The 13461-nt window shown below is 47.1% G+C and overlaps 1 protein-coding gene across 1 annotated transcript in view; it reads right to left on the reverse strand.

Moving 5' to 3' along the window:
• Nucleotides 1–13461, reverse strand: part of RLBP1 (retinaldehyde binding protein 1) — a 215994-nt gene that overhangs the window by 150066 nt on the left and 52467 nt on the right. Inside the window, exon 3 of the mRNA XM_086958978.1 lies at nt 3279–3407. Within this exon, the coding sequence (XP_086815104.1) occupies nt 3279–3407 (129 nt within the window). The remainder of the gene's footprint in view (nt 1–3278; nt 3408–13461) is intronic.

The raw sequence follows: 13461 nt of genomic DNA on the forward strand, positions 1-13461 counted from the left end.
GCTGAACCAGAGAGGACAGAACTGGTTTGGACTGAGCTGGGAGACTTTTTGCCACAAGAGAACAAATGAAAATGTGGTATAAATATTGGGGCCCAGACCCCATAACTTTAGAATACTCTGGACTCAAGAGGAACTTCTTCCAAGGAGAAGAGCTGGAGAAGCTGAAGGAGGATTACTGCCCCATTGCTGGGTGGCTGCTTTGCTGGATTGGCCTGCAGTGGTTGCTTCTGCCAAGGAGAGGACAAAGACTGAACTGTGCTGTGTATCCTGGTTGAAGAAGATCTCCAAGACCTTGGTGTGGATCTTGCATCCTGTTCTGAAGTCTCAGGGACACAAAGATTTCACTTCCTCTCTCCTCCTGCACCTGGAACTGCTGTTTCAGCTGCCGCAGAGGGAAAGAGCAACACAGACGCCTGCAAACGATGCTGTGACCTGCAACGAAGCCGTGGGCACCACTCCTGAAGTGCACAATGCACCGCCCCAACTTGCACCACAGCCTCGACGCCTCCCAACGCCGCACCATACTGACTCTGACACCGTCACAGAGGCGCTGCCTGCACCGGAGCCGAGGGTACCTCTTGTGATGCTCACAGCACACCACCCCAACTCACACTGCAGGCCTGACCTCACTGATGCCAGTGCTTCATTATCGCGGAGCCGATACCTGACGTGGGTGACCTCCCGAATCCATCAACCCTGCACTATCCTAAGGAACCGAAGCCCTTACACCACTACGACGTCACCTCCCCGGCAACAATAAGGAACTGTCGCCTCACCTCCCTGACAACAGTAAGGAACCTTCGCCTCACCTCCCCTGCATTGCAGTAAGGAACCAATGCCTCACCTTCTCGGTGGTCATAAGGAACCGATGCCTCACCTGCCTTGTGGTCGAAAGGAACCTATGCCGACCGGTGCCAACGATGCATCACCTCCCCAATGTTGTGCACCGTCATTGTTTTAGTCGTTTGCCAAGGTACTGTTCTTGGGATCCATACGACTCCGTGACAGGCCTGCGCACGGCACGGTCGGTGCCGCACGTTGGGATTTTCATCTGTCACAATTTTATAATTGTCCAGGTGGAGCTATTTGTGGCTGCAAGCTTTATTTTTGTGAATAACATATTTTGGATGATATCTTGAACATCTGTATGGTGGATTTTTATCGTTTTGGCCTTGCTTTGTTTAGATAAAAAAATCCTATTTTTCTAAACTGGTGTGGTGTCCATTTGTAGTGTTTTCACTGTGTTACTGTATGTGTGCACAAAAGCTTTACACAATGCCACTGAGATAAGCCTGACTGCTCGTGCCACGCTACCCAGGGGATGAGCTGGGGTTGTCTCAGGGCATAATTTCCTTAAGCTGACTAGAAGCAAGGTCCCTTCTTGGACAAAGGTGCAAACCATTGCCAACTAGACACCCCCATTTCTAACCCTTTACTTCCATAATTTGTTGTGAATGAGCTGCCTGAATGGTGGAAGGATCTGTGAGTTAGCTCCTCACTACTGTTGGCAGATATTAGACATAGGAGCAGCGTAAGTGAATGTGATGTTTTTTTTAGTTACTTATTTAGCAACAAGGCACATGACAGTTTTACCATGGATGACTTACATAAGGTCTGTTGATAATACATCTTTTATTTAACACGATGGATTGCCTAAAGCATAGTGGTGATTCACGTTTTGAGCCAAGAAGCTGTTTTATGATGGAAAGACAGACTATTGTCCTTAGAGAATGCTACATAAATGTAGCCAATAAATGTAGTCAATACTCCTTAAAAGAAGGAGACATGGTTGTTGGATTATAGTGATGAAACCAAGCTAATAAAAAGAACCTTAAAGCTGTGAGGCGGGAAGTAGTTTTGTGATATGGAGGTAGTTTTGCAAATGATTACATTCAAGGTATGAGACCAAATTTTGTTAATTTTAATAGAACATGGGTATAACAAGGTTGCAAACTTTCTCTGTGTTACACATTTATCAAGTGAAATATCGTAACAAGAACCATGAATGTCCCTGCAATATGGAGATGTATAACTGCAGTGGTCACACATGGAAGGTGTCTGGAGTACAGTCATGTTTTTGCCCTTGTTATCGAACAAGTATTTAATAAATTCAGAATCAGCGGTCACCTGTATATAGCCGGGGCCTAATTGAATGATTTCTCCCTTTCTTTTCCTGGCATGAGTTTCCCTAATATTAGCATCAATGCATCGTTTTAATGATGTAAAGAATGGGACGACATAAAACAAATTGGAGCTAATATAGGGCACCTTCAGGCTAAAAATGCATCCCCAACGAATTCTTCCTGCCCTGTTCAAATGTCAGGGCTCTGAGGAGGCTCCTATACCAAAGGATAGAGCAAGAGTCATGTTCAGTTAGGTACTTGATAATAGTGGCTGGTGGGCATGTTGCTAGTGGCACAAAAATAGCCTTGCAATATTTTATTAGAATGCATCCTTTGATTTCGTTGCGTATTTTGCATTTTAAACTGGTCGTGCACACAACAATAAGAAATGACCACCAGTTAATATTAAAGTCAGGCTAATGGAGGACACGCTTGATGCATGCCAACATGCGTTTACAGCATCATAGGTCAGAATATTAACATGTTGTCAAAATTGGATGGTTTAGAAGTTGAACAGCAACTATGCATTGCTTACAGTAAATCAAATTAAACCAAAATGTGCCACACCAATTAATTTGCTACTGCTCCGGGTGCACAGATGGCCCTTGCTGCATTCTAACAGTTGAGCTGGCTTACCAGCGCAAACATAACAGACCAGACTATAGAAAGAGAAAGACTGTAGTGAACCCTGACCCAATGGTTAGTAACATAGAAGTAGGACATTCACATAATCTGGCAAAAAACATGCCAGGCTCCCATTTCAATCAATACCACTTATCAGGGAGGCTGCAAGTCACATTACCAGAAATGCCCGCACAAACTGAAACGTACGGACTAGTGCTAATGGATTCGGGAATTATCAGGGTACTTTTGTGCTCCTTTCTGCAAAGTTGTTTTCGTGTTTCCTGGTTCCTTGTCTTCATGTAGTCCTCGAGAACCAGCGCTTATAATAATCATTATTTCTTGTCTGGGAGCTACAATTGTGAAAGCATGCATTATAGAATCTTACAGCTTCAAATGCTCTGCTCGCCCCGCAGGTGGTTTCAATATTTTCAATGAATTTGCATACTTGTCAGTAAAATTTCAGGATTGAGTCGGCCTGTAATAAACTAAATGAACACAATTCAATGTACTAGGTTTTAGGCTTTGTTTTACCTTCTGAACAGTGTGTGGAGGGAGTTTCTCACATTTACCGAAGACCGGGCCATGGTCCTTTGTGGTTAGTCTTTCCAACTTGGTGCGAAGAGCCTGTTCCTCCTCAGAAATGACACGAAAGGTTCCAGTCTGAAAAAAGAGAACAGAGGGAGTCAGATAATACGTTCTTTATTGGTTTACACGTGATAGCATCTGCGAGTACCAAGTATTAATAATCACTACCTTAAGAACAAACAATCTTCATTGCTAAAAAGAATGGCTAATCAATTATGAAGAGCACCCCAGCCTATGGCTGATATTCCTAAAGTCCCATCTTTCTTGGATGCCTTATGCAGATGCAGGTGTTATGTTTCGTGTTGTAGTGTAGTTCCTATATTCCCAATAGGCTCTGCACATTGGAATAACATATCCTATAGATTTGACGTAGGACTTAGGTCGACTGGGTCTCTATTGAATATATTAGACTTAATTGTGAGTGCCAGCTAGCTCAGAGGTCACAAGAAACTTTTTCGAATTCACAAAAAGGGATTAGTTTCTGACAACCGCAAAAACATGACAACTTTGTTTCCCCAAGATAAAACTGATCTTCAGAGTCGTGGAAACAATAGATAGTTATTTTACTCAATCGTGCCTGCTTCGTTTCATCAGAGATGCAGAGAAAGTAGAAAGACGGGCGGTTTCAATAAAAGGATTTATTGAACAGTCTTCTTTCTCAAGCATAAGAAATGAACTGCAACAATCGTAAAACTGGTTACAAAATATAATGCATACAGTAAAAAGAGTAGAATAAAATAATACTGTAAGAGCATTGTATGGTTCCTAGACCATAGATAAATACATACATAAATAACAGAGGCTAAAAGTACTCAACTGGTGCTTCTAAAATACGCCTACCCCGATGTACCTAACGTAAGCTTAGTACGAGGGAAGAAGTAAGTGAGGTGTAGAATAAATGTATTATTCTTTGCCAAGAATCTGTCTAAGATTTCTCTTAGGTTCTAATCAGCTCCGTACCTTGATTTGGAATGAAGAAGGTCAGGCGCAGGACTCGATTTCCCAACACCCCGGAAGGGGAGCTCGGAAACACTGGAGCTGGATTTCTCGGCAGGAGAAAAGACAGTGTTTCTCTCAGTGCGCCTGCTGGAGGGTCGGCTTCTTTAGGCACTTGCTGTAGCGAGATGCGTCGGGCAAGTAGATAGTCGAACTGCTCCAAACCATGTGTGTTTGCTAAGGCAAGTGTGGGCATATACCTTGAAGTTGCCGAGTTTGACGTAAAGGTGGACATAATAACGTCATTAAAGACTCTCAGTTCTTTGAAAACTCCGGGAGTTCTTGGACAAATCAGTATTCCACTGTGCCCTCCACGGCCTGGTTGCCCCCACGCTCCCCGCCTGCTCTGCCTGCCTCCTTACCTGCTGCCTGCCTGACGACGATCCGGAGCCCCAGCCGCCGAAGGGCCGCTTCACCTCGGATCCCCGGCGCCCCAGCCGCCGCAGGGCCGCCCGCATAGGTTTTCCCGCCGGTACCTGCCGCGACCACGCCCCCGCCTGCCGATTGGCCCACGCACTCCCCGCCTCCCAGCAGACCCTCCCTCCCGGCTCCCTTCTTATGACGCCCCCAGACCGACCGTGCAGCGGACGCGCGCAGCGGGAGCACCGACTGAGCACCGAAGGTGCGCCAAAGGTAAGCCCATCTGCGCCCGTCCGTGCCTGGACCGCGCCCAGCGCCAGGACCCCTGGCCCCCGCAGACCCCAGCCCACCCGCCGGACGTACGACGCCGCCACCCTCAGCGCACTCAACGCCGGCCCAATCCCAGGATGCTACCGAGCCACCCCGAGGCGCACCCACGGACCCTTCTGCTGCAACTCCTGCAAGTTCACCTGCATCCGGACCTGCACTACTCCAGCACCAACCAAGACAAAGACGAGCAACAGCAGCAGCCACCTGAAATGCATCCTGCTCAAAACCCGCTCCGTCCACAGCCACGCCGTAGAGCTCTGGAACCTGCTCGACACCACAGCCCCAGACGTCGCCTTCCTCACGGAAACATGGATGAACGCCTCTTCAGCGCCCGACATCGCCATCGCCATCCCAGACGGCTACAAGATCGTCCGAAGGGACCGCATCAACAACACCGGAGGAGGCATTGCCATCATCCACAGGAACACCATCCGCATCACGACCAACACCAACGACACCCTCGCACCCGCCGAGCACCTGCACTTCCAGGTCCACATCAACCCCAAGACCACCCTCAGAGGCACCCTCATCTACAGACCCCCGGGACCACACACACAATTCAGCGAAGACATCGCTGACTTCATCAGCCCGCACGCCCTCCCCTCCGCTGACTACATCCTCCTCGGGGACCTCAACTTCCACCTGGAGAACAACAACGATCGCAACACCACCACCCTGCTGGACAACCTCGCCAACCTCGGACTCAAGCAGCTGGTCACCACCCCCACCCACTACACCAGACACACACTCAACCCCGTCTTCTCATCCAGCAAGGACATCGCCTTCAGCCACGCCACCGGACTCCACTGGACGGACCACAGCTGCGTCCACTTCAGCTTCAGAAGGACCCGATCCACCACCACCAGCAACAGGTTGCACGCAGAAGCTGGAACAAGATCCCAGCTGACCAGCTTGCGACCGCCCTGAGCAAGAACCCACCCACCAGCGCAACGAACCCCAGCCAAGCGGCCACCAACCTCACGAAGTGGATCAGCGACTGCGCAGACGACCTCGCCCCTCTGAAGACCCCGCCTAGCAGACCCGGTAGCAAGAAAGCCCCATGGTTCACCGACGAACTCAAGAGCTCCAAGAAGAACTGCCGAGCACTCGAGAGAACCTGGCGCAGAGACCCAACTCCGGACAACATGGCTGCCCTCAAGCTCGCCACCCGAAAACACCACCAACTTATCCACGCCACCAAGAAAACCGCATTCAAGGAACGACTGGACAACAACGCACACAACAGCAAGGAACTCTTCAACATCGTCAAAGAGCTCTCCAACCCCAACGCCGGAAACAACGACATCACCCCTTCGCAAGACCTCTGCAACTCCCTCGCCTCCTACTTCCACAACAAGATCACGGACATACACAACAGCTTCAGCACTCAACCGACGCACGCCACGACCGAACCACCGCCCCCCACCACCACCCTCCGCGCCTGGACCCCGATCAGCACCGAAGACACCGTCCGCACAATGAACTCCATCCACTCCAGATCTCCTACCGACCCCTGCCCTCACCACGTCTTCAACGAGGCCGACGCTGTCATCGCACCCCACCTGCGGGACATCATCAACACCTCTTTCGACACCGCTACCTTCCCGGAGAGCTGGAAGCACGCCGAACTCAGCGCTCTACTAAAGAAGCCATCAGCCGACCCCACCGACCTCAAGAACTACCGCCCCATCTCGCTGCTCCCGTTTCCTGCAAAAGTCATCGAGAAGACAGTCAACAAGCAGCTGGCCGCCTTCCTCGAGACGAACGGATCCCTCGACCTCTCGCAGTCTGGCTTCCGGGCCAACCACAGCACCGAGGCCGCCCTGATCGCAGCCACCGATGACATCCGAGCTCTGCTTGACAACGGAGAAACATCGGCCCTCATCCTCCTAGACCTCTCCGCGGCCTTCGACACTGTCTGCCACCGTACACTAGTGCAGCGACTCAGCAACATCGGAATCCAGGAGAAGGCACTGGAGTGGATCATCTCCTTCCTCGCCGGTAGGACACAGAGAGTCCGCCTCCCCCCGTTCAGATCTGAAGCCACCGAAGTCATCTGCGGCGTTCCTCAAGGCTCCTCGCTCAGCCCAACCCTCTTCAACGTGTACATGAGCCCCCTCGCAGACATCGCACGCCAGCACAACCTCAACATCATCTCCTACGCCGACGACACCCAGCTGATTCTCTCCCTCACCAACGACCCCGCCACCGCCAGAGACAACCTCCACGAAGGGATGAAAGAGGTAGCCGAATGGATGAAGAACAGCCGCCTGAAACTGAACTCGGACAAGACGAAAGTCCTCATTCTGAGATCCTCACCCTCCGCCTGGGACGACTCCTGGTGGCCCCCCGCCCTAGGCAGCGCACCCAAACCAACAGACCACGCACGCAACCTGGGCTTCATCCTGGACTCCACCCTCTCCATGACCAGACAAGTCAACGCCGTCTCCTCGTCGTGCTTCAACATCCCGCGCATGCTACGAAAGATCTTCCGGTGGATCCCCTCCGAGACCAGGAAGACGGTCACCCAGGCCCTCGTCACCAGCCATCTGGACTACGGCAACTCCCTCTACGCCGGCACCACCGCCAAACTCCAGAAAAGACTTAAGCGGATCCAGAACTCCTCAGCACGACTCATCCTGGACATCCCCCGCCGCAGCCACATCTCCGGACACCTGAGAGACCTGCACTGGCTCCCGGTCACCAAGAGAATCACCTTCCGACTCCTCACCCACGCACACAAAGCCCTACACAACCAAGGACCAGGATACCTCAACAGCCGCCTCAACTTCTACGCTCCCAAACGCCAGCTTCGATCAACCGGCCACGCCCTCGCCACCGTGCCCCGCATCCGAAGAGCCACCACAGGGGGACGGTCCTTCTCCTACCTCGCCGCCAAGACATGGAACTCCCTCCCGACCCACCTCCGCCTGACCCAGGACCACCTCGCCTTCAGGAAGCAACTCAAGACCTGGCTGTTCGAGCAGTAGCGGACCCTTTTCCCCTAGCACCTTGAGACCCTCTGGGTGAGTAGTGCGCTATATAAATGCTTTGATTGATTGATTGATTGAGTATTCGAGCAAGGGGAAGTTCCTAGCCGCTGAAGCTGAGTTTTCCAAGAATTCGTTGTAGATTTTTGGAACTAGTGGAAGTAGCCCTGCCGTATTTGGACTGCATGAGCTATGTCTAAATATGGTTATGATTCTTATGCCTATATAAGGACATAGTGATTTATACCTATATAAGGGCATGAATCGGGAAAATTACAATAGGGTCCTAAAATGTTCCACAACACCCACTCCACGTTATCCTGTACATCTAAGTTCAAGTACTAAAACATATAAGCTAGAGCAAGTGTTTTAAAATGCCAAACAAAAATACATGATATGTATTTAAAATGGTTGCACACAAAAAAAGATGAGCATTTGTACAGTACGCATTTACAAGCAATGATCTAATTTGTAAGCATATGAAATAGAAATGCTAACTGAATGAATCACAAAATTTACATTTATGAAATGGCTCTAAATACAGAAAAAAAGGTCGAGACCATACCATAGCAGAATATACACACTGTTTTGGCTTCGGTAAGTGTTTTAGGTCAATATTGTTCCTAGGAACTATTCAAAGAATTCTTGTTCTCTAAGAATAGTTCTACTTTAACACCACCCATGCTCATGACGAGCTGAGCTCGTCATGAGCCACGGCGCTCCGGTGCTCATAGCAAGCTCAGCTCATCATGGCCCGTGGAACGCTCAGGTGCGGGGAGAATGCCCCTGCTATGCTGAATGTTCCATGGGAGCCAATGCACCTGTGACGAGCTCAGCTCGTCATGAGCACAGGAGCGCGGTGCCTCATGACAAGCTGAGCTTGTCATGAGCATGCGGGCAGTGTGCGCGCCCCCCTCCCCCCAGCACAGCGGGGGATTAACCCCCGCAGCGAAAGGGTTAAGCAGATTGCTTTGTGCCAAAGTTCATTTTAATTTGGAAAAAAGTCAAATCAAATCGTAGAAAATTACAGTTCCAAAGTTAGAAGTTTTTTTGTTTTGAAAAAATGAAGGTTGAATTTCAGAGTTGAAAAGGACGCTGTGTGCTAATTTCAAAAGTTATGCTCGGTGTCAGGGGAAAACATTAGGTCATCAAGGCTGGCAAAGAAATCGTCTACCACAGTAGATGAAAGTTCAACCACTTCATTAAGAAGGTCAATTGTACACAGATGTGACGCATCACTGTCAGCCGCATTAGCAATGTTCATAGCAGATGGTACCTGTGTGCCTGTTGGTCTGCGTATCTCACCTCCTGCTGGATTTGCCGGTGAGATCTCAATGAATGCCGTCATCAGGATTGGTAGCCGTTGGGGCCAACACAACACATGAGCCGTTACCGGACCCAGTAACTCGTCAACATCCGTTGGCATTGCCGATAGTAGTGTTAGACAGATATCTAACACGCATTTTTCTCCACAAAGCAGGCATCGTAGAACAGGTAAGATGCAATCTTGCCAGATTGGTCTGAATGACAGGAACCATGTAGTATTCAGATCTCTCAAACGAGCCAGGCCAAGGATCTGTGTTATTCTGTCACTATACCGAATGGCCTGGAGAGCATTCTCCATGCTGATTTGGGTATCACTGGTCGCCGGATTTGCCATAACGGAGCAGGAGGAATAAAAATAGGATCCCTGCTACGAGTCCCAAGACGAGAGGCAGGCCGCCGAACACAGAGTGCACAAAGTTAGGAAAAATGCCCAGGACTGCTTCAAACTGTGCTAACAGTCCCGAAAAAATCATCTTAAATGCAATACCACTGGTATCAGACATGATTAAGATATGACCTAACATTTCTATGAAATGTACTGGGCAGTTTGTTGTTAATAATGTATGTATCTCAGCAGAAGTCCTTGCAACTTGCAGATCATAACTCTCTCTGGACGAGGTCAGTGTCACGTTTTTTTGTGAAAGAATGGCTTTCATTCTGCTTAAAGTATCAATTTGAATAGAAGAGATGTTCAGTGAAGGCCATAGAGGAGACTCCCAGTCTGTTCTAGATTTAGGAAACTATACTTGCATACAAGTGACCCTGGCTGACACACTTACGGGATATGCTGTCCCTGGCATCATTCCACAACAGCTGTGATCATACAGCATTATGTAGCTTCCATTGTAAAGCTGACTAAAAATTGGATCTATCACTGCTGTGGACGAACCCAGCAGGTGGCAAGAAAGGTTATTGGAAGAACCCTTGCAGGGTCCGTGTAAATTAATTCCTAGACACAACAGTGTACCGCTTAGTGAGTTTTTACAACGTTTACCACTAAGAAATACCTCCTTACCCCCACTCCAACATTTGCGTGTGTGTGTATGGTAAATCCCAGGTCGACCTAATGTATTCTTTCCCCAACCTTTCAAATAGGCCTTCTGGTATATGTTTTAAGCAATACTGAAACTGGAAAATCGTCACTGGTATCGTGATGGTGCCATGTATTATCAGAAACAGTTAATGGTAATCTCTCCAGTTTTTCTATGCAGCAGCACCTGTAAGGTTAAATACAGAAAACAATGACGTAGTGTTGATTAGATGCCAAAGCACATAGCCAGAACGAAGGTTTTGTAACGTCCAGCCCAACAGCATTATAGAATGTAATTGAGACTGGCCATGTTGTAACATTAGCAAGTCCTGTTCCATTATGTCTATGCCTGAGGATACAATGCTGTCCAAAGAATAAATTCTGGACGACAGAGTTGTTAACCCATTGTCAACTACAGAGAGTGCTTTCTCTAAATTAATACGATCAATTTCTCATATTCTTTCAGCTGTTTCCATTTGCGTGATTTTCCATGCTTCATTGTAAGCAGCGTATATACCAGCGTATATGAAACGTTTATGACGTTGAGTTCGAGGACCAAGTAAGAATTCTCGTAAATCAACGCCATCTTTAAGCAAAGATAAGTGTTGTTTTATATCTGGGAGTGTGAATTTTTGTAGCCATTCAAGGCACAGTTTTCCTACACTTTAAGTTGTTATTATCCCTGTATGTTGTCTCTGGACATATCTTGGATCTGGCCGAGTTACTGTAAACCCTTGTGTCTTGTTCAGGAATCTATCTTGACAGTTATTCGTGTCTGTGGGCCAGATTAACCATTTTTTCCAATCAGGATTTGTTCTGTTTTGTTGTAAAATATAATTTACGTCTACCCCCTCATCTGAAGTTAAATTACTATCAGGTGTGGGCTTAGGTATGGACGGTTTGTTAAAATATTTTATCTTAGCCAGGCCAAGACAAGATGTCATTTAAAAACAGTATTTGTTCTGGGATGATGAAGGCTCTGAATAAACCTTCTAAACCTTGTACTTGCCAATCTTTTGTGCCCCAGACAGTTTTTGTCTCAATGTTGTCTTTCCAAAAGTCAAAGCCTAATGTGGACAATTGAGCATAAAAGGCCGCAGAATAAATTTGCTTAGTATTAGTTAACATAATTTTCATGCCTGTCTTATTAACATTTTTAAAGTTAAAGCTTTCTGGGTTTGTGACATTGAAACCTGCAAAATATGGAAATTGTCTATAGAATGTTTTAGAGCTACCTTTCAGAGGTGTCGGACAATGTTCCCATTGATTATAAGTTAAAACATTTCTAGGGTTTGCAGATCTATGCAAATAATGATGACCAAAATGATTGAAACAATACATTTCTTCATAATTTGATGAACCTTCTAAGTATTCATGTTTTACAAATTTTGCTGACATGTCTAAGTCTGTCATCATTTTATTAACAGTCTCAAAGTCCCAATCATCTGAAAATCTACTAGGTGAAACAAAATCACTCAAGGAAACCTTAAATTGATGTTGAATCTTTAGCAGCTCAACAGGGCCATAAATGTCATTATCAGTTGTATCCCATGCTATACCACCAGGTAGAGAAATCGCGGTGATGTTCACTGATGACAGGTCTCGTTGATCACGATGAGATGATTTGTGTGGCTTCAGGAGCAAGTTGAAGTTCTTACTTGCTGTGTCCATTTTACTGTATTTTCCATCTATCAACTTTCCCAAACGTAAAAAAAGAATGAGCCATAGTAGTCGAAAAAATACACCTAACACAATCCAAAATTCAACCCATGGAGAAACTAAATATGTTTTTGCAAGCTCTTGACCAAGTTCCATTAATTGTTCCTAGAAAGCTGTGTTTGTTTTCGCTGTTTCAGGCTCACTAGGATCCTCAGAAAAGGTATTGAAGTTGATGAAAAGCCAGATGCAGTTCTGTCAATTGTTGGTATTGCATCCGGATTATTTGAAATCGCTGGAGCTGCTTGTTCCCTTGACATATTTGTACAGTCAGATGCTACTTCATTGTAGATGGGAGTTTCTTGACGAACTGTTATTTGGGTTTACAAGTTCCATGGCTTTATTGCATAGTCCTTCTTTGCTCACTGCAGAATCTTCAAATGTGATGAGTCTTTCAGTTTGAACCTCTTGGAGAGTAGCAAGATTAGGTCGTCTGCTACATTTTGGGAGTCCACTGGGCCTACTACTGATTATCGGCCACATGATGTGTTTTACCAGGTCGATGGGCACAAACTGGTTCTCCTTTCTTCCAGCAAGGGGCGACAGTAAGACTGTTCTTGATCCGTGGACTGCTAGTACAGGTAATGGTTTTATATAAGAAGGCCCAAATTTCTTCTTGTGCGCTATTTTCCCTCTGACTAGATCCCAAATCTTTGAAATCCAGACAGGTCTTGCTGGGACAGGTGGTGTTTCTTCAGTGGTCGTTGGCTTTTCGCTGGTGTTGCTTAGACTTCTTCTTGTTTCATTTAAGTCCTGTAAAACAGCCAAACAATCTTTGATATCAAATGGTTTTTGTTCCACCACTGAAGTATGACGATCGAGGTCTTCAACCAATATTCTAGTACCAAAAAATATTTCATATGGAGTGATTCCACCCAGAGAATTTCTTGGCAGGTTATTAAGACTACGTTGGACACTTATTAGATGTTTGACCCACCCATCACCCAAACCTAATGCCCTAGCTGTTATAGATTGCTTTATGTTACGTTTTTTTCTCTCCACAACCGAATTTCCCTCAGGATGGAATGGACTCGAAAATCGCAATGCAACGCCCAAGCTGGCCATGGCCTCCTTGTAAGCCCTAGAGCTAAACGCAGGACCCTGGTCAGAATGTAGCGTGCCGATCGCGTATGGTCCGATAAAGACTCGCAAACCTTTTATAACAGTTTGGGTGCTGAGGCCACATCCAAATGAATCTTGTGCAAGAATCCACTGTGACCATGATGTATTTATAGTTACCATCCCTCTGTAGGGGACCGCAGTGGTCCAGGTAAACACATGCTAATGGTTTATCTGAAATTAGAAGGGGCATCTGTGCCGGGCGTTTTACTGTTGAAACTTTCATTGCAGATTTCACATTCCAAAACATAGTTTCTGGTTT

Source organism: Lissotriton vulgaris, chromosome 2_1, assembly GCF_964263255.1.
Source record: "Lissotriton vulgaris chromosome 2_1, aLisVul1.2, whole genome shotgun sequence".
Lineage (NCBI taxonomy): Eukaryota > Metazoa > Chordata > Amphibia > Caudata > Salamandridae > Lissotriton > Lissotriton vulgaris.